General features: G+C 52.4%; 1 protein-coding gene across 2 annotated transcripts in view; it reads right to left on the bottom strand.

The window, feature by feature from the left end:
* Window positions 1-448: 448 nt before the first annotated feature.
* Window positions 449-25,315, bottom strand: part of LMO1 (LIM domain only 1) — a 41,495-nt gene continuing 16,628 nt past the window's right edge. Inside the window, exons 2-5 of one of the 2 annotated variants that reach the window (XM_052652553.1) lie at window positions 7,954-8,024; window positions 4,839-5,052; window positions 2,224-2,349; window positions 449-791 (exon numbers count right to left, since the gene is read on the bottom strand). In XM_052652553.1, coding sequence (XP_052508513.1) covers window positions 686-791; window positions 2,224-2,349; window positions 4,839-5,044 — 438 coding nt within the window. In that variant the 5' untranslated portion in view covers window positions 5,045-5,052; window positions 7,954-8,024 and the 3' untranslated portion in view covers window positions 449-685. The remainder of the gene's footprint in view (window positions 792-2,223; window positions 2,350-4,838; window positions 5,053-7,953; window positions 8,025-25,315) is intronic. The other variant, XM_052652552.1, reaches the window with a different exon arrangement.

Here is a 25,315-nt window from a genome sequence, read left to right as displayed (position 1 = left end):
GGATTGTGGTCCCATGGCAGGGAGCCTGGGATTTGGGGTCTTAGCATGGAGGTAGATCAGAGCTGGGTTCCTGACTGAGCAATATGGGGGGGATATAACACAGGATCCCAGGGAAGGGACGTTTTCATTTGGGGGCCAGGGTATATGGTTGCCAGAGGATGCGGGGTGGACAGCCTAGCTCCCACTTCTGGTTGGTGGATACTGGGGGTTGTCCCTTCCCCTCCAGCTTTTCTCCATAAAGCCCACCTGGAACTCCCTTGCCCAACAACAGCACACGCTAGGGCCCCCACGTCCTGCTCTAGGGCCCTCCACCCTGCCAAGAACTGAGGGAGGGCCTTGTTTTACTCCCAAGCTGAGGGGAGGGTCCCCCAGGTCTGTGTCAGTCATGTGACCAATGCAGAGTAACCTCCCCGGAAACATTCATAAGTTTAATCCACGCCAGTAATAAAATCGCATTACATTTCTCATAAAATAAATGTTCCCATTTATATACAGAAGACAGACTGTACAGGCCCAGCCTGGCCCCAGGAGGGGTCACACACAGACGGGCAGCGGCGGAGGGAGGGCCGTTCCTCCCATCGAGGACGGAGGAGTTCTGATCGGCAGGAGAGCGGCTGGCCGGCCAGGCAGGTGGACAGGCGGGTGGATGGACAGACAGACGGGCCTGGAGGCCAGGTGCCGGGCGTTACTGAACGTGGGAGTCAAAGGTGCCGTTGAGCTGCCCCTCCTCATAGTCCATCTGACACAAGATCATGTTGTTCTTCAGGAAGAATTTGTCTCCCACACAAAATCTGGAAAATCCAAGCAGGAGAGAGAGGCCATGTGGGGTCCCAGTGGATGGTAGGAGCTCCAGACAGGACCCCACCGGCCCAGGAGGACATGGGGACAGTGAGGTCCTGGGGAGTCTGTGCCTTGAACTTTCCAGACAGGATCCCAGAAAGTCCCAAGCAAACCCAGCCAGTCACCCTGGGTCAGCCCAGCCCTCGGCCAGGCCCACAGCCCAGGCCAGAGGCTTCCACAGCCCAGGCCAGAGGCTTCCACAGCCAGCTCTCTCGTGGCGTTGGGGCAGGGCTGGGCTTGGTGGGAAGGTGTAGAAATGACGCCCAAGAGAGGGAGAAAGAGAGATGGACAAAGAGATAGGAAGAGACCAAGAGAGGAGAGGGAAAGAAAGAGGCAGAGATGGAGAAAGAAGAAGGGATAAAATGGCTGACTTTTCCAACCCTCTGTTCCCCACCCACCTTAAGGAGATGGCTCAGTGAAGGGCACTCGTCTTCTAAACAGAATCTGTGGGTTTCCGGGGAGAGGTGACCCTGTCCCAACATCTTCCCTCTAACCTAAAGAAGGCCCTGCCTCTCCCAGTCCTCCTCAAGCACTGGAGGATTCAGCCCTTCCCCCAAAGATGTCCCGGGGGGTCAGACGCCTTGAGTGGGACCCGAAGGTCACAGGCCCGGTCCCAGCCAATCCTGCTTCAACCACCAGGTGGCGCTGCAACTTCACCGAGCCCCCCTGGCAGTGGTTCTGGGCATAGCCCCAGACAAACCAGTGTTCCCTGCAGGTCCCCCTGGACCTTAACCTCTGGAAGCATTTGCATGAGCTCTTTCCTAACTTTGGGGCTCCTGAGCAAAGGGCCTTTAGGGTCTCCCACAGGGCAGGGGGGCAGGGCACAGAGCAGGGGCCAAAAGACCAGAAAGACGCCTGGGCTGGAACCAGAATCACAGGAATGAGTGACAGTTCCCCAGGGGTATTTCACTGGTCAGGTCTGGGAAACTCTCCTCACTAGAATGTCCATGCGTGTGTCTGCCTGTAGCACACAGGGCACAGGACACACACACAGGGCTCTTGTGCACACACATTTAAAACACACATGCACAGGCATACTCACCCATCACACACATACAACACACACAGACCCGGCTTGTACACGGACATTTAAAAATACAATCATGGACACAACACACAATGTACGCACAGCTCATGCACAGCCCTGTCCATTCCGTTTGCACAGAGATGAACTCCACACGAGTACACATGCTATTAGAGCACACACATCTGGCTAGAGGGCTCAGGCATACATAAAACACACACATGCATGTTCATACTTACAACAACATGCACACAGAACCCACGCTTGCGTGCGTGCCTCTACGGCACTCCTGGTCTGTGGCAGCAGGTGTCAGCTAGGGTCTGCTGAGTGTGTTGGGTCTGGTACGGACCAGCACTCACCTCTGGTTGCAGAGCTGGCAGGCAAAGCAGTCGAGGTGATAGACGTTGTCCCGGGCCCGCATCACCATCTCAAAGGCTGGAATCAGCTTGCTGCAGGCGGCGCAGTTTCCTGTGGTGCCGAAGAGCCTGCAGAGGGAAGGGTACAGAGGGCTCAGGGGCCTGTGGGGGACTGTGGGGGGCCGGGGAGTTGCCTTGACTTGGGGGCCCACCTGCCCCCTACCCCTGTAGTTTAGCAGGCAGGCCCGGGCCAGAGGGAAGAAGCACAGATGACAGTGTCTAACTTCGGCTAAGAGAGCAGGCTTCAGAGAAACTGACACAGTCACTCAGGTAGGAGCCTGTGGGGACTCAGGAGTTGGTTGATACTGCCTGTCCCCTGGCTTCGCTGACAATGAGGGCTCCCACTGGGGTCCCTCAAGCACCTGGGGCTACCAGAACAGTAAGTAGGCTGGGCCCTGAGCAAGGATTCCAGGCTTACACAAGCTTGAACTTAGATACAGTCTGCCAGTCATGGGCTGTGTGTCCTTAAGCAAGTCATTGAGTTTCTCTGAGCCTGATTTATTTCAACTGTAAAATGGGGACTGAAACATAGCCTTCACAGGCTTGTGAAAACTGTAACCTCTTAGCCACAGCTCTTTTAGTGAATGCCTACACATTTGCTATATGCCAGGTGCTATTCTAGGGGCTCTTCAAAGACCAAGTCATTAAATCCTGACAACACCACTATGGGGTAGTCTTTTTCGGCTACTGACTCATGGTGTGACTTGCCTAACTCCCTTGAGCCTCGGTTTACCCTTCTTTGAAACAGGGATGCTGGACTAGATGATCCTGTTTAAAGATGCTTCTAAAACAGGACTGATGCCAAAAGGAAGTTTCAAGGACATCTGGCACAACACCTCTTTGGGGCAGGCACCCCTCCTCTTGGCTGCTGATTGCAAAGCTCTAAGGACAGGGAACTCACTCCCTCCCCATTCAGGCCTGCCCTTGACTGGACATTCCAGGGGTATGTGCCAGCCAGGCCCCAAGTGAGGCAAGGGACCGAGAGGCAAGCGGGAGGCCCTCTAATCCCTGATTTGTCCAGCTCAAGCTCAGGCACCTGCAGATGAGCGTAGCTCCATTATTCATCAGCCTGAGCTGCCTGGTGGCTCAGATTAAGGCAGACAAAGGCTGGGCCACAACATCTGCCTGACAAGAGGGGCCTTTCTGGCCACCAGTCCAATGAGAAGTCACTGCAGAGGGGTAGGTTCTGGACAGCCATTCTCTGGGACTGAGCAACTCAAGGAAGCCCCACAGGCCCCCTGGCCTACTGGCCCACGTGGCCTCAGAGTCATTCCTGGGCCTCTGCCAGAGCCCAGGAAAATATCTTCAGGCTCCAATAGCTGGCGGGGCCCAGGGTGCTTGTGGATGCATTGACCTTATAGATGAGCCCCTCCGGCACTGTGGCCACCCCTGGCCAGGTCAGCTGGTCTGCCACCTCCCCTCAGCCTGGTTGGGTTAGCCCCCAGGTGATGTCCTAAACCTCCAGACTTGGAGATGGCTTCCAGGTTGCCAAGGGGTGAGTCCCCAGTGCCTAACCCCTCCTCTTGGCCTCAGCATCTCTCCTCCAGCCCCAGGCTGAGTCACACATCTTGGTTTACAGCACCACTTAAAAAAAAACAAAAACAAAACAAAACCTCCTGCAAAGGCAGAAGGTGGAGGCAGGTAAATCTTAGGCTCTTTGGGTAAGTAGGGGAGCCTCTAGTGATAATTGTACCCTCCTCTGCAACAAGCCCAGTTCTGAGCAGAAGGAGCCCCAAGAAACCCTGGTCACGACCTACTAATTAATGCGATGGGCCTTCCTTCCCCGCAAGGCCCAGCCACCACCCAGCAGCCTGCATGGGAGCCAAATGCAGATGCTGGGTCTAAGCCAAGGCCCCTGCTTGGTGGACTCCTTCCAGCCTTGCTGATGTCATAGATAGCCTAAGGGAGGGATAACTGGGGGAAGCAGCCCCAGGGAATAGGATCCAGGTTGTAGGGGAAGGGTGGGTTGGAACTCTGAGGAATGCAAGGTGGGGAAGTGTTGGTATTTTCACTATCTATAGAGGAGTTAACTGAGGTTGGGCAAAGAGGCTCAGAACTAGTTTAAACCCAGGTTTTTAACCTCCAACATCAGTGGCTCTTCCAGGGTCTGGCTACCTACCAGATTCTGCAGGCATGGGGGCGTCTAATCCCAGGGCCCGCCTGGAGGATGGGGAGCTGGGCCCTGGGGATACTGAGGAGGAAACCAGCAGGCCAGGGGGCCCAGGGAAGCTGGAACTCCCCTACTTGCTCCTGGGAGCTCCTTCACCGCACCCCTTCCTCGATTCCAGGGACAGGGTGGGTCAGAAGCGCCTGGCAAAAGCAGAGGCAGAACCACTCCCAAGGCAGTGCCCTTGGGAGGCTCCTCTTGGATGCCGATGGTTAGAGACATGCCCGCCCTGGACAAGCGCTGGGCACTGAGTCCCAGGGGCGGGGCAGGGGCCAGGATGTGCGTAGACTGGGTGTGGGGGCTGAAGCAGGGCAGAGCAGGGCCAGCGTGGAGAAGGGGGCTCTCGGGGCAGCAGGGCCGGGGTGTGTGCGGGGTGGGGGAGGCCGCCCACCTCAGGTAGTCGCGCCGGCACAGGATGAGGTTGGCCTTGGTGTAGAGCGTGGAGCCCACCTCGCCCAGGCGGCAGTCGCAGCAGGCGCACTTGAGGCAGTCCTCGTGCCAGTACTGGTCCAGCGCCTTCAGCAGGTAGCGGTCCTTGATCTTGCGGTTGCAGCCCGCGCAGCCCTTCTGCTTCCCTTTGGGCTGGACGGAGAGCATCGGCACACCTGTGGATGGACAGACAGATGGACACGGTGGGCGCTGTGGCTCAGGACATGTCCCTCTGCTTCTTTTTGCCGCCCCCTCCCGGGATCCCTCCCCATCTCCTTGGCAACCACCTCTCCTGGCCTTGGGTCCCACGCTGTGGGGCTGCAAGGCACAGCCTCCTCCCCTGGCCCATGAAGGTCCCTCCAGAAGCTGCAGGAGCCCCAAGTCTGCTCGGCTGCAGGCACACAACCAGCCCCAGGGCCCAGCTCCCCTGAGTCACCCCCCTCCATCCAGCCACTGTCCCCCGTGCTGTGTGACCCACTGTACACCCGAGGCCCCCTCAGGCAGCCCCATTTCATCAGGGCTTCCAGCAGCCCTGAGAAGCTCATCATGGGCTTGGGTTCCACTAGATCTGTTTGCCACCTCAGGACGTCCTCACACTGCAGTGTGCTTTTTATTTTAACCGGACACATCAGACTAAAGCCTCGTGGGTTGTGGGGGTCTCAAGAAGAAACTGGAGTGCTCCTGTGATAATGCTGGGGGCACAGGAGCTCTGGAGCTCCTGGCTGGTGTTGGGGAGACAGTGGGCGCTGGCCTCGTTGCTGGTCTCCCTAGGAATGTTTCTGCATGTGTGCCTGCTTAGGTGCTAAGTCGGCTCCAATTCTGTGACCCCGTGGACTGTAGCCCACCAGGCTTCTCTGTCCATGGGATTCTCCAGGCAAGAATACTAGAGTGGGTTGCCATTTCCTGTTCCAGTGGAACTTCTGGACCCAGGGATCAAACCTGTGTCTCTTGCATCTCCTGAACTGGCAGGCTGATTCATGCTGGGCAGTTCCCAGGAATGTTTCTAGCTAGATTCAAACTTCCTACCTGTCCTAGCCTGAGGAAGGGGAGTTTCAGTGCCTCTGATCCTTGCTCGTCCTACCAAAGTAAGACTTGGAGACTCTGGCCGGCTCCCAGGGCCCATATGAGCTTCCCAGCACACAAAAAAGTGGTGAGTACAGAGGACAGGAAGCTCAGCATGGCCTTGCCTGGAGGGAGGGGCAGACCACCCAGCAGCAAGCGAGTGCATTCAGTCGCACACTGGCACTGCATGCAGGCGTGAGCTTGTATGTGCACAGAGGCACGCCCCCAGGGCCCCAGCCCTGAGGCCACAGGGAGGGGAGGTTGAGAAGGAGGTGGGGGCGGATGTCTCCAGGGGGCCTGGACACCCATGCAGAGCCCTGCGGCTCGGGTGTGGTGAATTCCAGGCTTGGATGGAAGTGCGGGGAGTCTCAGAGACAGGCTGGACAGCGGGGTTGCCTGTGACACTAGTCTAAGAGCCCCTCACAGGGGTGGTGGGGGTAGAGGGTGTCCCTTCCCTGACCAGGGCACTGCTGGGCTGAGGAGTCGCCTCTGGAGGAAAGAGCCCAACTCCTTCCTGCCCCCTCGGTTCTCCAACAAGCCCCTGAAGGCTCCCTCTTCCTGGGCCCATCTTCTCCAAAGGACCTGCGGACTCTCCAGGCTCTGGGTTCAGTTCTAGTCCCAGGGCACCCCTCCTCTCGGCCCTCCCCCTCACTGCACCCCCCACCCCAACCATTCCCTTCCTTCTTCCAAGGGTGACCCTTCCTAAGGCTTCAGGAGAGAAGTAGCTTCCAAAGGACCTCAGTCTCAGAGTCCACAGATGTCTGGTCAGAGGGGCTCCTGGACTTCTTATAGGCAAATGCTCTCATTCCACAGGTGGGGAAACTAAGACCCAGACAGGCCAAACTGCTCATGTAAGCCCCGCATCAAGTTGGCCTCTGGGATCCTGCGTCCCTCCTGTGCTCTTCTCCGCTTTGCTGCCTCCTCTGGGAGAGGGGGCGGCCCTGGAGAACCCAGGATCAGCAAGACAGGCAAGGGCAGTGTGGAGGCCGACCAGGCTTCCTGTGCTGGGCTCTCTCCTTCCTCCCCCAGTCCCCGCAGGGCCCATCTGTTTGGCTGGGAAGTCCGCTGCCTCATTTCCTTAATGCAGCTCTAAAGGTTAATTGGTCTGAGAGAGCGATGGGGCTCAGGTTGGCTGCGTCCTCAGGCCTGCCTGTGTCTCCGCTGACAGGGGCCAGCCCGGTCACAGAGCTCTGAGGAGCCCAGAGAGGCTGGCTGGGGAGCAGACATGCCCGCAAGCTAAGAGGGGCCCAGGGGACCTTTCCAAGGCCTGGCCTACAGGGAGCAAATGCGGGAAGGATTCAAAGAGCTGGGTGTGGGAAGGTCTGGGGGCTCCCGGGGGCAAAACTGTCCCTGGGGCCTGTGGGGGGATAGCCAGCCAGCATAGCTATGCATATAAATTCCAGCTTGGAAAACCCCAGGCGAAGCCTCTATCCAGCCTCCCTAAGGCTGCTTTTACCCTTGTTCCCCTGGGCTGGCAGCAGGCCTGGCTCCCTTCCCAGACATGCTGGGCCCTCCCGGGGCTCTACACTTGTGCTTTCACTGCTGGGGGGTTTGGGGGTGGCTGGAACTTCCTTACTCAGGGAATATATCTGGCCCACTAAGTTATACCCCCAAATGAAGGGGGATCCCAGCAATCTTGACTCCTGGAAAGGCTAAGCCTGCAGGGCTATAGACCACATGGTAGCTGGTAATTCTATCGCTGCTGAGACGGGGCACCTAGAGGACCCAGGGAGGTTATAGGGAGTGAACCTACATGCTGCCCCAGGTCCCCAACCTGGCATAAGGTGGAGGCTCTGTATGGCCTGAACACCCTGCTCCAGGCAGGCTGCTTATCTGGACACTGCTTTCTGGGCCCTAGAGAACTCTTAAGAAGCCATGTGGCTCCTGTTAGTGTCTGATGTCCACTGAGACACGGAACACTAGGGTCAGCCTGGCCAAGGAGGTCCCAGAGCATCCGGGGACCTTGTGCTTTCTCTGCCTAGAAAGTCTGAGGTCCTGGGAGAAGTCTGACTCACCTCTCCCTTCCTTAGGGAACACTCACGCTATTTGCTCTCCCTGGGCTGGTCCAGGAGACTTGAAAACACCCCTGGCAAGGTGAAAGGGCTTTAAGGAGGACATCTATGGTCCCTTTTTCCCCAGATAGAGCAAGATGCTCCCCAGAGGGTCTGGGCTCTTCCTCCCTGTCCTGCCTCCCCAGCCCCCTTCCAGCCTGCCAGTCGGCCCTGCAGACACCTCTTCCCTCCCTCCCTCCCCTGCCCGGCTCTGGGAGCTGAGCCTCGGGCCATGCACTTTCCATTAAGGAGATAGCATCCTTTTGCTGAAGTCCATTTGGGATCCATTTTAGTGTTATCTAAAAATCAAATCTACATGGTAATCCTTTTAATGTACTCCTGACTTTAGAAAAAAACAGCTTTGCGCTCCTTCAGGAAAGGTTTTAAAGCATTACCCAGTAATTACTACTCACCCATGAAAACACTGATATTTTACAATGGATGGTGTTTGCCCCTGCACGCGCGTGCAGGCTCATGCTGACACACACACACGGGACCCAGCAAAATAAACTAATGCACTCAGCTTGAGTGTTCCCCCAAATCTTGGGGTGTGCAGGGGGATATCTGAGGGGAGATGAGCCCAACCCTTACCCTATCCCTACCCTGGTCGGACTGAATCCCTGGGCGGGCTGATGCAGGAAGAAGGCAGGCTCCCAGTCTGACTCATCCGGCTGCCAGACACTAACCCTCAGCTCTTTAATCTGGGGGAAAGCCAGACAGTCCGGGTGACCAGGAGGGACTGCCAGAGGTCATTCAGCTCTTCCCACACCCCACGGAGTGGTCTGTCAGGCCACACCCAAGTCCTCAGCAACTCTTGCCACCTACCCCCAGCCAGCCTGCCCCTCAGATCGGACGTTTCCAAAGTGCCAAGGCCACCGGCTCCTGGGCCCACCCATGCCTCCAGTTTGGAGAGCAGGCTAAGCCCAGCTGTGGAGCACTCTCTCCGCTCCTAGTGATCTCAAGGGCCCGTCCTCCTCCCCAGAATGCCAACCCCATTCAGCCCCGGGTCACTCCACGTTATGCTCTGTGGCTCCCCTGCTGGAAGCCACTGTGGCCACCACCCAGCTCCACCTGGTATTTGAGGTCCCCTCCACTGCCTGGCACTGCTGGTTCTGCTCCCTGCAGAATCCACGAATAATATTCCCTTCCCATCCTGCAAATGGAGTTCATCTGCTTCTGCCCCAGAGCCTTCCTTTCACCATTGCTCCAGGAAGAAAAATGCCTGGTCCTGCCCACCCCACTCTTTCCCAGAGGTCAGGGTCAATAGTGGAGCTGAGGCTAAGAGCCTAGACCCTGAACTCAGAAAGCCTACTTTCCAGTCTTGGAACTGTCCCAAGTCACTGGAGGGCCTGGCGCAAATCGCTTCACCTTTCCAACTGTCATCTGTCAAATGGGGCCAAACCAGTTTCCTTCCACCAGGTCATGGTGATGACAGGGCCACTGGCTGGGACTGACAAAGAGGAGCCTCTGTATTGTTAACATGCACCCTGGGAAGTCTTCCCCGTTCTGACACTTGTTTTCTTGCTCTTTAACTTTTTATCTTGTCACCACTTCAAACTTCCAGGTTTTGCAAGAACAGAAAGAATTCCTGTATATTCTTTACCCCAAACCTCTAAATATGAACTTTTTAAACCATATTTACTTTATCCTTCCCTGTTCATCTATGCCGCTACCTCCTTCCCTTCCTATAATTCTTTTCCTGACTCAGTGGAGAGCTGGTTTCAGTAATGAAGCCCCTGCACCCCTTAAAACTTTGGTGTGATTTCCTAATAGAAAGGGCAGTCTCTCACATGACTCCAGTACAATGATCAAAACCAGAAAATTACCACTGATCTAATACTGTTATCCATCCATTCAGATTTCATCAGTTCCCCCAATAATAATATCTTTTACGGCAAAATAAAAGTCATGCACTTCATTCAGTCATCAAGTTCAGTCTACTTGAATCTGGAAGAATTCCTAAGCCCTTCTTTGTGTTTCAAGACACTAGCATCTTTGAAGAGTACAGGCCAGTTATTACGGAGTTTCCTTCAATTTGGTTTTATCTGACACCTTTGACTATATGACCTTAACTGCTCTGTGCTTCTTTGTTATAAAACGAATATGAGAATAGCACTCCTAGAGTTTCGGTGAGGAATCCAGGAGCTAATCCACGTGAAGTGCTCTGGACTAACCGAACCTGGCAGTCCGGAGTTAGCCCCGATTAGTGTCAGCCCATTCAGCACGTGGGGAAGAATGACATTAGTCACGGCTCCATCTCAGGGCCCTACAACCCGTGATGGACACATTTGGAGGAGAATCACTTGATTTGAACGTGACACCATGGTTAAAGTCATACAGGCACTGACTAGAGTCGAGCCTTACCCAAAGGATTGTCTAGTGGCCACTGCAAACATGTACAGGAGATCGGCCGCGTCTATCTGACAGGCAGCTTCAGGGACCAGTCGGGGGCTGTGGCAGGTCAAGGGGTGACAGCTCAGGGCAAGTCTCGCTGGGTGCTCTGGGAGGCCTGGGACACAGGCAGGTGTGGGCTTGGGATTTCTCGTCATTGCCCCACGTGCCTCGGGGCAATGTTCCAAACCACGTTCACACAGCACAACACAGCTGTCCAACTCAGCACTGGGCCTCCCTTTCTCACTCGAGGGGCAGGCAGGGAGCCAGGGCTGGACTCTCCTGGGGGCTAAAGGTATTCTGGAGGGAGATATCTATGATTGAATACTTAGCAGTGCTTGCCTCCCACTACCTTATGAGACGGTACCCTGATTATTTTCATTTTATTATTTTTTTACACACCACGTGGACCCCACTCCTGTCCGCTATTGACGCCTTTGCCTCCCCTGAACTTGTCCTCAGCTCTGTTGGTGGTGTGGGGCACCCACTCCTGCAGCAGGCCGACGGAGCAGGGACTCCACGGACCAGCCCCTGTCTGGTCTCCCGTGCAGAGCCCTGGTCTTGATCTTGGATAAGTCATTGCGTCTCTCAAGCTCCTGTTGGTTTCCCCACCTGCATGGTGGGAATGACTCTAGCATGTACTTCCAGGATGTCCTCAGGGACATGTAGGATAACATCTGGCATTAAGTACACCTCTCCTCACAGAAACTAACAAATGCCCTTGAAGATGAAAACGATTTCCATTTTAACAATGGGAAAACTGAGGCACTGGAAAGGTTGTGACTTGTCATAGGTCATACAGAGCTGGGATTTGAAGCCCAGCAGCCTGTCTCCAGGATTCATCTGCTCTGATGTCGGGCTGGGCACTGCTCACCTGGAGGTGCTAGCAGACCCAGGAGGCAGACATCACAGAGGTCAGGAGACACAGAAGGTACACAGATGCAGGTCACACCTACAAGCATACATAGCTGCACACATACTTTCACATGTACATGTAATCGCACACTTGCAAACTAGGTCCATAAGAGGCAGGGCCGTATCTGCTTATTCTCCCCAGAACAACTTTATTCCAGGCTCCAAGTGAGCATTAGTAGGTACTCAGTAAATCACATGAAAAGACATGCCCCTGCATCCAAGCACATGCACGCACGGGTGTCACGTAAATATACACATATACACTTGAGTGGTCACATGATTGTTAACTGTCTTTTAAAAAAACAACGTATCAGGACTTCCCAGGTGGCGCAGTGGATAAGAATCCACCTGCCAATGCAGAGGACGTGGGTTCGATCCCTGGACCAGGAAGATTCTACATGCTGTGGAGCAACTAAGCCTGTGTGCCACAACTACTAAAATCTGCATGCTCCAGAGCCCCCAAGAGTAGCCCCCACTCCCCACAACCATGGAAAGCCCTCGTGCACCAGTGAAGACCCAGCGCAGCCATAAATAAATAAAATTATATTAAAAAAAACCCACAACATATCCAAAAAGTGGATCGTAGCTCAAAATCAAGCTCTGATTTGAACAAAACCCACAAGAAGAAGCCTGGTGCTCTGTCCTCAATACCACATTCCCCAGGAAATGGAAGCGCACGAGCCCTGAGGTTTTGCCCACATGGACCCACATGAAGTGGCTGAAATTATCCAGAAGTGATCAGTCTATAATCATCATACCCATGTCAGCTGCCAGAGGGTAGGGTCTGGGTCCCTGCCACCTGCAAGGTGCCTGTACCCAGCAGCGTCCACACCTGGGCCTGGAACTGCAACGTAGGATCCCAAACACAGCCAGCCGGCGGCCCCTCCTCAGCATCAATCCCGTTTAATAAGGAAATTTGAAAGTGTAATCTAATTCTGCAGAATCTCTTTAAATCTCGTTTTCTCAGAAGTAACTTCATTTCACACGGACACATCCAGCCTTGTGCGAAGGCCTCCATTTCACACCAGTTTTATCTCCACAATTTCTCGTCTCACTGCACTCTTATCCCAGGGCCTTGCCATGCGCCAGGCGAGGCCTGAACTAATAGCATTTCCTACTCATTTGGACTCAAAAGCCAATGAGAACAACTGTGGAAGCACGCAGCTACAGCCACCTAGAGCACACTCATTACCACCTCTGTGCACACACCCCCTTGCAGGCAGGTGGCTGTGTGCTGGATTCAATGAGGAAGGGATGTGGGGCTCCCGTGACCTCCAACTCCCTGTGGTGGGGGATCGGCTCCTGGGATGCTGGACAGTGCGGTGGGGGGACTGGCCCCTTTGACTCTGGAGGAGAGGAAGGCCATGTAGACCCTGACAGTGGTCCACACAGAGAGACGGACTCAGCTGACTCCATCACTACCCAGCCCAGGCTCAATATATTCACCTGCTAAATGAGGACAGCCTACTTTAAAGGATTCTTTAGAGTATCAAATTAGATAATGGACATGAAATGCTTATAACAACAGCTTATAACAATGCTTTAAAAAGTCAGCTAAGAAAACTTACGTACATCTGATGACCCAACAATTCTCTTCCTAGGTATGCACCCAAAGAGTGAGAGTTTATGTCCACCAAAAGAGACGCACAAGGATGTTCCCAGTAGTTCTCCATAGCTCCAAACTGGAGACTGCACAGATGTCCATCAACAGTAAAATGGATACTAAATCATGCTATGATCACACAATGGAATCGTACACAGCCACGACAAAGAATGAATCCCCAATATACACAACAACATGGATGAATCAGACAGTATAATGTGGCACAAAAGAAGTAAGACAGAGAGGCACACTGTATCATTCTGTATGTGTGAACTTCCCGAACAGAAAGCCGACCCATGGTGATCAATGTCAGAATGATGGCGTGCACCATCACCCGCCAGGAGATGTGAGGAAGCCCGCTGAAGGCCTGAAAATGTCCTTTATATTGATCCTGGTGGTGTGTGAATGGGTGCACACATACGGAAAACTTCACTGAACAGTTGGGACGTGGGCCTTTTACTGCACATTACACCTCAGCAACAACAAAAAACTAAGAAGGCCCCTCAGTTGGGACTTTATATGTCTTTTCATAAAACCCACCATTTACTCACCATTCACTACCTCTTGTCTCAGTGAATCCTCATTTTTACCCTGAGGCACTAAATGATTAACGCACTCAACAGAGGCCCAGAGAGGTTCAGGCTGTTACCCAAGGTCCAACAGCTGGAAGGTGGGAGGGCAAGGATTGGAGCCCCAGCCTGCCAGATTCCCAGGATCAAGTTCTCACCCCTGCACACACCCCATGGCCTCCCTGAACAGCCCAGGTGAAGAAGGTTTGCTGGAGCAGCTTCTGGGTTCTCCTGTGCAGCCTGAACATGGGGAAGTCTAGGGTGGGACTCTGGGGGCAAGCTTAGAGCAGGGTCTGGACTAAGAGCAGGAGGAGTGACGGGCAGGGCACTGTCTCCAGGCTCTGGTGTGTCACAGGCTTCTCACCTGCTGGTCCTTCAGAAGCTGTGGCTGGTATGGGATCTAGACAGGGCTTCTGGCTGGGCCAGCAAGGGGATGTGGACTGGAATCTAAGGACAGAGATGATTCAGTGGCTGGGAAGGGAGCAGAAAGGCTGTGTGGAGGCAGGGCTGAGATGTTTGCACTGCGGCCTTAAGAAAGACAAAGAAGCTTCACTAGGGAGGGCTGAGCTGTGAGAGGACAGACAGCTGGTGGCTCCAGACCCAGAGCTACAAGGGTTGGGGGAGCCTCAGTCAATAGCCAGGAGCTTCGTGTGAATGAGATGACTGGGGAAGCGGGGCCTAGAGAGGGGCCTGCGTAAGAAATTTAAAGGGGTCCAGCAACAGTTGCCTTCTCTAAAGTGCCAAGTTTCTCCCGGTGTCCACAGACCACCACAGTAGAGGCCGAAGGAAAGCACTGTCCAGCCCTGTCCCAAACATCTGCAGCCACGGTGGGTGCGTCCGACCTCATGATAACACTCCACAATGAATGCCTACTACAGCCAAACGCTTTAGACTCCTTAACGCTCATCCTCCTCATGACCCCAAGGTCAGGGAAATCAGAATCCTGCCCAAGGCGACCTATGAGTGGCTGAGCAGGGCTTTAGACCCAGGCTGCCGGCCAGGAAGTGCCCCACCCCCTCCCTGCTCTCTCCAGAGGCAGCACTGCATCATTTTTTTCCTAAGTGACAGGGAAAGTGAACTTCTGCTTGGACCCGACCTAGGCCTGGCCGAAAGAAGGCGGCTCTGAAACACCCCTTGCAGGGACGCACCAGGGCAGGATGGGCCCCTGGTCCCCAGGGTGCCACTTTCTGTGCTGGAATCTGAAAGCAGCTGGCACTTCTGCAGCAGGTTCTGGTGGAGGCAAACCTCCTGAGGTATGGTGCGTCTGGAAGCCTGAGCCCGCGGGGACCTTCCAGTGGGGGGAGATAACACCACATGGGTCCTCGCTGCTGAGGTAAGCCAGACCCAGCATAGCTTGCTGTCAGGCAACAGCTTTAGGGAACCCAGTAGAGAACTTGAAGGGGAGCACCGAGAGACATGGGAGCAGCTGCAGACAGAATCTCGGGGCACTTTGAAACATCAGAAGCTGCACGTTCTCTTTGGAGGTTGTCGTGGGGAATGATGCTTAGGTTAACTGCATATTTATCTTCAGTGCGTGCCCTTCCAGCATTGGTGAAGTCCTTCTCTTCTCATCTTTGGGAAGCTCCAGACACATCTAGGAGGCAACAGATCCAAAATAGGGCTCTAGATCTCCTCCCTCAAACCTGTATCCTTACCCAGGCTTCCGTTCACAGTCCTAACACCATCATCCATCCTGGCTGTCGGGGCAGAAACTCAGTCATCCTCAGATCTTCCATCATCCTCATTCCTCTCCCCTGCTTGGTCTATATCCCATCTCACCTACTTCATTCCACTTCCAGAGCCACCACCATCTTTCACCACACTACTACCTAAGCCCCCGACCAGCTTCTTCCTCTGTTCGTATCTACAACGCAACTTTAAATAGCAGCTGGAGAAATCTTTCAAAACAAAGTAGGTCAGGTCTCTGCTCCGCTTGAAACCCTTCCTCAACTTCCAGGGGGCTGGGAATATCACCCACACTTTTCATCAAACCCATGATGTCCTTGTGTGGTCTGGTCTCTGCTCCCCAACCCCCAACGAGCTTTAGCCAGAGTCCAGATCCCCCTCCTGCCTCAGGGCCTTTGCACCTGCTGTTTCCCCCTTGCCAGAACACCCTTCCCGCTACTTCATGAGGTTGGTTGACTCCTTCTCATCTTTTGGCTTCAGCTTAAATGTTATCTGCTTAGACAGGCCAGCCTTGATCTCTTGATTTCCTTATTTAAATGACTCCTTGGTCATTTCCTTCTGAGTTTTCACCACAATTTGTAATTGTTTTTACTTTTTTGTGATTTTACCTAAGAAAAATGCTTGGTCTCTTATCATAAGAATGTAAGTGCCATGAAGACCTATTCTGGGGGTGCTGTCTTATTCACCGCTGTGTCTCCAGCACTGAACCCCACGGTGATCACTTTTAAACCATCAGTTCAGTCCATGAATGCAGAGACTGAACAGAATCTATCCAGATATTACTGATCAGAGTCTGCTGGGCCAAGTGGGCTCATGCAGATAGGCAGGCTCCCCAGAGATGGGTGCTTGCATCAAGCTTGGTGCTGTCCTGAATCACATACCTGGAGCTATGTAGCTCAAAGAAACAAACACAGATGCAACTGCAGCAGTGCCTGGCCTGCCACTCTCTGGAATTTGAATAGGCCCACCCCAGGGCTCTAGCTGAGAAATGACTGCTCTTGTGCAAACATTGGATTGGCCAAAAAAGGTCCTTCGGGTTTTTCCATATAATCTTAAGGACAAATCAAATGAACTTTTTGGCCAATCCAATATAAACCCTCTACCTTTTAGATAAAGGGGCAGCAATCCTGTCCTTCAGCCCTGCAGACCCATGAGGAATGAAGCCCCCCTCCCCTCCTCAGTGCATCTGAAAGTGAAAGTATTAGTAGCTCAGTCGTGTCTGACTCTTTGTGACCCCACGGACTATAGCTCACCAGGCTCCTCAGTCCATGGAATTCTTCCGGTAAGAATACTGGAATGGGTTGCCACTCCCTTCTGCAGGGGATCTTCCCCAACCCAGGGCTTGAACCTGAGTCTCCTGTATTGCAAGTCTCTTGAGTAAATACTCCATCCCAACTCTCGTGTAGAGGCCTGGAGCTCAGGCATCTGTGTAATCTTGGCAGTTCAGTCTTTCCCTTTGCGTTTGCGGCCGGGCCACGCCTCCCCTGGCACACACTCCCACAGCTCCCCTCTTGAGGGTCCTTTGAGCTTAAAGATATAACCACTCCTCCCTCCCTGCCTACTCTGAACCTCTAGGGGGCAGTAGGAGGAAAAAGCCCCTGAAGTTTGCTACAGAAAACCCCCAGGTCCAAGCCTCTCTCTATCCGCAGCTCCCGCAAGCCCCATCCTATCCTGGTCTGTTGCAACCAGCCCCCAGTCACTTGGCAGGATGCTGCTTGGAGCTGCATAATTGTGGGTACTAGTGGGGAAACGTCTGGAAGCTGAATTCCCCAGAAGGCAACTCAGCTGCTCCCTGGGCACCGGCAAAGCCCGCGTCACCCATCTAATGAAACAGGGCTCCCAAGGGGCCTGCAATCTCCACAGAGGAGGAGGAGGGCATGGACTCTCAGACAAGTCTCAATTTCACAGCATCAGAGACGCGAGCACCAACGCGCTGAACCAGAAAACGAGAGTCTGGCAGGAGCTGCAGACACACCGTGAGCGCCAGGGGATCGGAGATTAGGGCCCTTCAAAATCAATTTTGAATTCAAACTTTTAAATGTGTTCTCTAGATGCCACGAGGGGACCCTCCAGGCAGGCTTGGCCTAGCCAGCTGCTGGGTCCTGCTTGCTTCTTGGAACAGCCAGGGCCCATCTGCTAGCCCCCAGGCTGGGTGAGGGAGGGGAGGGTGAGGAGGCTGGGAGGGAGACCCCAGAAGTGGGAGAAGCCTCTTAGGTGCCAGTAGCCCCAGCACGGCCCCTGGGTACTTGCCTGAGGTGCCATCCTGGGGCCTCCTGTTGAAGGCTGGGGGGCTGCTCCTCCCTCCTTTGCAGACCTTGGTGAAAAGAACTGAAGGCAAGGCCCACATGAGCCAGATCCCCACAAACCTCTAACCTGGCTGAGGAGGCTCGTGGGGCCCCAGTGGAGGAAGCTGCTAAGAACACGAGCAGTGAGTCAGACAGGCAGGAATTTGTATCTCAGACATTTGTAACTCAGACCGGCCATGGGTTCCCAGGGAGAAGGTGTTGGTTCAGAAGTGAATTTCCCTTCCAGAAACCTGGTGGGAGGAAGCCTGCTGTGCAGGCCTGGGCGTGCAGGCCCTGGGCAGTGAGAGTAGCCTGAAGCCTCCCAGAGCAAAGGGAGAGAAAGCATGACTAGGTAGCTGGACTGCTGAGAAGGCCAGGGTGGCTGCAGGCTGCACTGAGGCATGGGGTCTGCAGCCAGAGAGCTGACAGTCATCCTGCCTGCCACCCGTCAGGCCAGGTGGGGCGTGCTGAGCACCATCCTGGCCCTGCACTGGAAGGGGATGGGAATCATGGAACAGCGGGCCTCAGGTGGAAGCCAAGCAGAACAGACTGCTCCAGCCAAACTTGGGAGGAGGCCCCTAGGTCCACAGGAGGAGAGCCTTGGGGATCTCAGGCATATTTGTTCCTCCAAGCAGACAATCAGCCCACCACTGATGCGTTCCATCTCTAGGTGGGGAAGCTGGTCCACAAGCCTGTCTGACCTCAGTGACTCACTGCCCCTGCCCCTCCAAACCTGAGGCTAAGCCCTCAACTGGAAGCCACACTGAAAGAGACATAAACACAAGCAACTGTGAGCCTCTTCCACTGAGAGGCACCAGAAGGGCAGCCCCCTTCTGGAATGAGCAGCCCTGCAGAAGGGCTGGGGTCACCAGACCACTTGCAGGCGAGGAGGCAGGAATGCCCCAACCCCTCCCACCCCTTGTCTTGGGAGTGGGCTGCCGGCTCTGCGAGGAAATTACAACATGGGCCTGGGTAATGCTCCTTTTAGTTACAGCATAAACTGCGGCAATAAAGCGTACCTGGGGAATGTTTAGAGAAAGCACTAATGATTTCTTCCCCAGTGGTTAATAAATTCACTTCCAGATCAATTTGTTCGCGATAGAGCCTGGCGAGCGGAACCCGCGCGGCGGGCACAGCCGACTGTGTCTTTTTCAGTATAAATGATTTATTACAATGATTAGCGGCACATAAACAATTTAAAATACAACGCTAATTAGTTTGGGGAAGAAAGGAGGGGAAAAGCCACCCTGCCTCTCTCCCCATTATGTTCTACTTCCCTAAGTGTGTACTTTTTAATTAAATCCAAATGTCACAATAAATTTAAAGTGTTTTATTACCATTCGGGCTAACTAAGGCAGTCATGCAAGCCCCCGTCTCAGGCATCATGGGCGAGGCCGGGGGTGAGGGCTGAGGTGCAGCAGGGCCTGTCTACAAGCTCTCCTGGAGATGGGAGGTTTGGGTGAGACCCCTGGAAACCCCTCCTGCTTTCTGGCAGCCCCAGGCTGGAGAACGCTGGCAAAGTGCACCTCTTCTCAGCTTCCTGGCCAGCCCAAGGGATGTCTCCTCCCCAACACCGGCTCTGAACAGCCCAGAATCTACCCATTTCTCCTCAAAGGTCCCACAGCACTCCGCACCCTCCCCAAGCCCCCTTCAGGTGTTGTAGCACCTGCCTCACATTGTGCTTGGCATTTCCTATACATCTTACCACATTCTCCTTCCAGTGCTCTGAGTAGTAATTACTGCTTCAGTTTGGTGGATGGGGAAATTGAGGCTCAGAGAAGTGGAGTAATTTATCCAAAGTCACACAGCTAAAAAGTGGACTCTTGACAAATCCTAGTGTAGCATTTTGCCTTAGAGCCCACGTCTTGCCACGTCTGGGGCCTGACTTTCCAGCACGCAGGATGGGGAGGAGAACATGATGGCTGCTCAGACAAGGATCTCCCTTTCATAACACCCTGCTGTGCCCAGAGACACAGGCAAGACGGGAGTTCAGGCCAGGGACCTGGACCCTGATGAGTCTAGGTTCAAGTTCAGGTTCTGCCATGAATCCACAATGTAAACTCAGTCAAGTCCTTTAGCCTCTCTGAGCTTCAGCATTTTCATCAACAGAACTCGAGTAATAATACCCAAACTGCAGGGCCAAAGGAGCAAAGCAGCTAAAGCAAGAGGAGTGTTTTGCAATCCTAGACACGCTATGTAAGTAGTAATTACTAACAACAGCTCTTGAAGTGAGCAAAGATCCATAAGAAATCCCACTTCACTGATCAGAAAACTGAAGCCAGCAGGTGAAAAGGACTGCCCAGGGGACTAGGCTGCAGGCAACCTCCTTTCCCAAAGCTCAGACAGCCAAGGATGGTTTATCTTCTCAACATTCTTGTACTATTTATTTAAAGTCAAAAACAAATATCCCTAAACATAGAATTACCATATGACTCAGCAATTCTACTCCTAAATATATACCCCAAAAAAATGAAAACATATGTCCACACAAAAACTTGTATATGAATGTTCATGGTAGCATAATTCACAATAGCTAAAAAGTAAAAACAATTCAAATACCCATCAACTGATGTATGGATAAATAAAATGTGATATATACAGATAATGGAATATTATTTGGCAATGAAAAGAAATGAAGTATTGAGATATGCAACAACATGGATGACTCTTGGGAACATTATGATAGGAAAGAAGTCAGCCACAAAGGCCACCACTTGTCTGATTCCATTTGTATGAAATATCCAGAATAGGCAAATCCATAGAGACAGAAAGTAAATCAGTGGTTGCCAGAGAGGAGGGGAATGGGGAGTGGCTGCTAATGGATATGGAGTTTCTTTTTCGGGTGATGAAATGTTCTTGAATTAGATAATGGTGATGGCTGCATCACTCTAAATACACTGAAATGCACATTTTTAAAAGGTTAATTTTGTGGCATTCAAATTATTCTCAGTAAAGCTGTTATAAAGGAAAGCAAAACAAACAACAAAACAAATATTCCTTTCAGAACAAGAGAAAACAGTTCATAAAAAGTAAATGCTGGGGTCAGGAGAGGGGTCCAGCCAGCCCTCGGCCGTGATCACCCTGTCTCATAACAGCTACTCCATAGGGAAGAGCTTCATATCACCCTCCCCACCCCTACCAGCTCCCTCCTCAGTACTCCCATCAGAAATCTGATTGTGCCTTCTCTTTCCAGCCCTGCTCCCTAGGCAGCTCAGACCATACTGGTGTATCACTCTCCTCTGACTCCCTGAGTGTGTCCACGCCTACACTTGTGTTTTATCTCCCTAGAGCTCTCTGTTGAAATTTCTCCATCCTCTGAGGCTATCATCCCACCTACAAACAACATACTCAGGGAGGGGGTCCCTGTTCCATACCCTGAGCTTGTCCTACATCAGGGACAAGTGACAGCATAGGCACTATGACGGATTGGAGTGAGGTCCTCCAGGTCCCCAGCCAAGGTTCAGAAAGGAGTGCTACCCTCTCTCAGGGCCTGCGAGTCTCCCCTAGGCGGGGTGTACCAGCTCAGATCCAGGCCACAAAGGCCAGGAAGGAAGGTGACTAGGCTGCCTTGGGGTCAAATGAAAACTGCTGGAGGGAGAGAGTACAGTGCCCAGGCCAGGGCAGCACCCCTTGTGGCTAATCTGAGAAGGTGACTCAAGAAGATGAAGCATGTGGTCAGCAGAGGGAGCCAGGCCCACTGTGGCAGGGTGCACCTAGCCACCCCTGAATCTGGGGCCTGGACTGATGCTCTTGGGGTTTCTCTCTTCTTGGGGAAGGGAATCTGAAGCCTTTACCCCGGAAGGGAAGGCAGGGCATCTGGAATGTGGGCCATGGGAAGAGGGCAGCCAGGGTGGAATGGTCTGGGTGGCTCCCTAGGCCAGGCAGGAGCGGTGCTGCACAGATGCCCTGAGGAACAGCTCACTGCAGAGCCAGGGCCTTACACTCGGCTCACCGTGGAAGTGCCCTCAGACACAGGTTCTGATCTTCTCAGGCCAGTCATACTCTCACATAATCAGGAGGTGGGCTGTATTAGACATGGATAAGGGTAGAGGGACTTGGCTCTTTCCCAGAATCAGGAGTTTTTTTTTAAAAATTTTATTTTATTTTTGGCTGCACTTCATTGCTGCACTTGGGTTTTCTCTAGTTGCGGCAAGTGGAGGGCTACGCTCTAGTTGTGATGCACAGGCTTCTCACTGTGGTGGCTTCTCTTGTTGCGGAGCATGGGCTCTAGGAAGCCCAGGCTCAGTAGCTGCGAAGCACGGGCTTAGCTGCCCTACGGCATGTGGGATCTTCCTGAACCAGTGATTGAACCCATGTCCCCTGCATTAGCAGGCGAATTCTTAAGCACTAGATCACCAGGGAAGTCCAGGAGCTTTCATGGAAGACAGCCTGAGAGAGGAAACAGGCCCAGAGCTGTGAAGGCCAGGAAACACTTTACAGACCGATCAAATGAGATTCTGGGAGCTGGAAAGTGGATAGCTGGTTGGGCTGGACTTGCTGCTCCCCTGCCCTGGTGTGCTCCCGCCTGCCTCAGGCCAAGGGCTTCAGGTCACTCCTTTGAAGGCTGGAAAGCCAGATGCTTGGTCCAATCATGGGGCAGCCACAGAAGAGAGCACATGTGCAGGGAGCCTCAGGCCAAAGCTGGGCAGGGTCAGCAGGAACCTCCGGGACAAAAGTGGATAAGGACAGGCTTGCAGTTGAGGACTCTGTCTGCCTTCCCTGGGGCTCAACTCTGGAAACTCAAGCCTTGCTACTGGTAGTAGAAATGCTCTAGGCAAGATCTTGACCACCAGGAGACTTCAGAGGAGCCCTCACATTCCCAAGGCCACAGCTCTAGCCACGCCCTCCACCATTTCTTTCCAGGACTTCAACTGCCTCCAGTCTGACCATCTAGTCCCCCGTCTCCACCCCACCCACCCACAGGCCCAGAATGACTCTTGGAAGGAAGGGAACTGCAGGAAGAAGCAGAGGGCAGTCTGAGGCTGGAGGGGGTACGGAGTGGTCATCCTATAAAACTCAAAACAAGGAACACTTCCCTCCTACGTCATGCCTGGTCTTTTTCTGCCCCTAGTTTTATCCCCTCCAATTATCCTCCAAATTGGGAAAGGAGCACGTCAAGGCTGTATATTGCCACCCTGTTTATTTAACATATACAGAGTACATCATGAGAAATGCCAGGCTGGATGAAGCACAAGCTGGAATCAGGATTGCTGGGAGAGATATCAGTAACCTCACATATGCAGATGACACCACCCTTATGGCAGAAAGTGAAGAGGAACTAGAGAGCCTCCTGATGAAAGTGAAAGAGGAGAGTGAAAAAGCTGGCTTAAAACTCAACATTCAAAAAACTAAGATCACGGCATTCAGTCCCATCACTTCACGGCAAATAGATGGGGAAACAATGGAAACAGTGACAGACTTTATTTTCTTGGGCTGAAATATCACTGCAGATAGTGACTGCAGCCATGAAATTAAAAGACATTTGCTCCTTGGAAGAAAAGCTATGACCAACCTAGACAACATATTAAAAAGCAGAGACATTAGTTTGCCGACAAACGTCCATCTAGTCAAAGCTATGGTTTTTCCAGCAGTCATGTATGGATGTGAGAGTTGGAACATAAAAAAGGCTAAGCACCAAAGAATTGATGCTTTTGAACTGTGGTGTTGGAGAACTCTTGAGAGTCCCTTGGACTGCAAGGAGATCAAACCAGTCAATGCTAAAGGAAATCAGTCCTGAATATTCATTGGAAGGACTGATGCTGAAGCTGAAGCTCCAATACTTCGGGCTACCTGATGTGAAGAACAGACTTATTGGAAAAGATCCTGGTGCTGGGAAAGACTGAAGGCAGGAGAAGGGGACAACAGAGGATGAGATGGCTGGATGGCATCACCGACTCAATGGACATGAGTTTGAGCACGCTCTGGGAGTTGGTGATGGACAGGGAAGCCTGATGTGCTGCAGTCCATGGGGTCGCAGAGTCAGGCACGACTGAGTGACTGAACTGAACGGATTGAGTAGATATAACAGTAATATATCTTTGTCTTTGTCTCAGGTTCCTGGCACTGAACTCCCCTACACCTTGGAATTTTCTGGGTAATGGGAGTATCTTTTGTTATTCATAAGGAGTCCCTACTGAGTCCCTCTGAGTTTATAGTAACGAGGTGATTTAGGGTGGGGGCCCTAGATAGCCTCAGGCTGGGGCTGGTCACCAGAAAGACCTTATGATTAGATGGTCAGAACTTTCTGCCTCACGCACTGACCTCCAGGAAAGGCTGGGAGGTGGCTAGGGATGAAGCTCTATACAGAGTCCTGAACAAGATTCGATGAGCTCTGGGCTGGTGAACATGTCCACATATTAGGAGGGCGATGCATGCCAGCTCCACAGGATGGAAGCTGCTGTGCTCGGGACCCTACAGACCTCACCCTACGTGCTGCTTCATCCACCTGCTCATCTGTATCCTTTATCATATCCTTAGGGCAAACTGGTAAATGACAGGAAATGCTTTCCTGAGCTTTGTGAGCCATTCCAGGAGATGATCTCACCTGAGGAGGGAACCCTGATAATTACCATGTTGATCTGAAGTACAGGTGACACCTGGGCTCGAGACTGGCTTCTGAGGTGAAGGCAGTCTTGTGGCAGTGAGCCCTGGACCTGTGGGTTCTGACGTCACCTCTGGGAAGACAGATGTCAGAATTGAGTTAAATTTGTAGGATATCCAGTAGGTGACCACTGAGAACTGGAGAATTGCTTGGTGGTTTTGGAAAACATTCCAGAGTAGCCCAAATGATCTTAATAAAATGAAAATCTGCCCTCTCTCTGGGATAGAGGAATTCTTCATTCTGTCTATTCCTCTCCTGCCTTCCTTTACCTGTTAACTCATTCATCCACAGGTCATGCAACAAATATTTACTAAACATCTACTACTAGGGGCTAGCCCCTAACAGCTATATGTTAATAAGCATTGTATCTTGATGATATTTCATTAAGAAAGTAGTTCTTAATGAGCTTCATTAAATCAGTTTGATGCCTTGATCAATTTTCTATTCATTAGTGTTGAACAATTTCTTTCTCCTCCATTTTATTATATTGGGATTATTCTCATTGGGGTAAATTATTCTTAGATTTTTAAGTTACTATGTGGCTTATGATCAGTTTGGTGCTCAAATGAAATCTTTCAAACTAGAACTTTCATTGTTGCCAAGGATTTTTTTTTTTGTAGTAATTATTTATACCAGAAAATATTTCCTGAGCCAACTTTGGCAGGTCTAAATTCTATCAGGAAGATTTGGTTCTTCTGTCAATTTTTAGTCAATAACATATTTTGCCAGGTGCAGTCTTAACTGTTGCCAGTTTTGCTTTGTGTTAATTATTTCAACCAATTTAGGTTTTTTCCTGGATTATTTTTTTCTTTACATTATCAATAATACTAATGAGATGTTATTCTTGTGTAAAAGGCATATTTTAGCACTGATCTGATAAAGCATTCTGAGGATCAAAGAGTAGTGTGAAAACATCCTAAGGGGCAAAAAGGCAGGTCAAAACATCATACTCTGTACTTGGGCTGAGTACTAATCAGGACCTGCGCCCAAGTTAGCCCCATCCACTGTCCTCTGCTCCTTGGGAGCCCTAAGCCCTGCCAGGATGCCTGGAAGCTGGGGAGCAGCCTCTGGCTGGCATGAGAACAGCCACCTACAAGAGACTGCCTCTGGTCAACAGGCAAAGAGATGAGGTTCAGCCCTGATGTCCCATCCCAGGTTGCAGGCAGCCTCTGCTGGGCCCCGGACTTTTCTACTCAGAAAGTATCAGCTGAGTATCTCAGGGTCAGCAAAGAATTATTAATGGATGCTTCTTGGTGCATTCATACCCCCACCCCCC

The sequence above is a fragment of the Budorcas taxicolor genome, chromosome 15 (genome assembly GCF_023091745.1).
Source record: "Budorcas taxicolor isolate Tak-1 chromosome 15, Takin1.1, whole genome shotgun sequence".
Taxonomy (NCBI): domain Eukaryota; kingdom Metazoa; phylum Chordata; class Mammalia; order Artiodactyla; family Bovidae; genus Budorcas; species Budorcas taxicolor.
The sequence above is the reverse complement of the archived record's forward strand: the minus strand, read 5'-3'. Positions and strand labels throughout refer to the sequence as shown.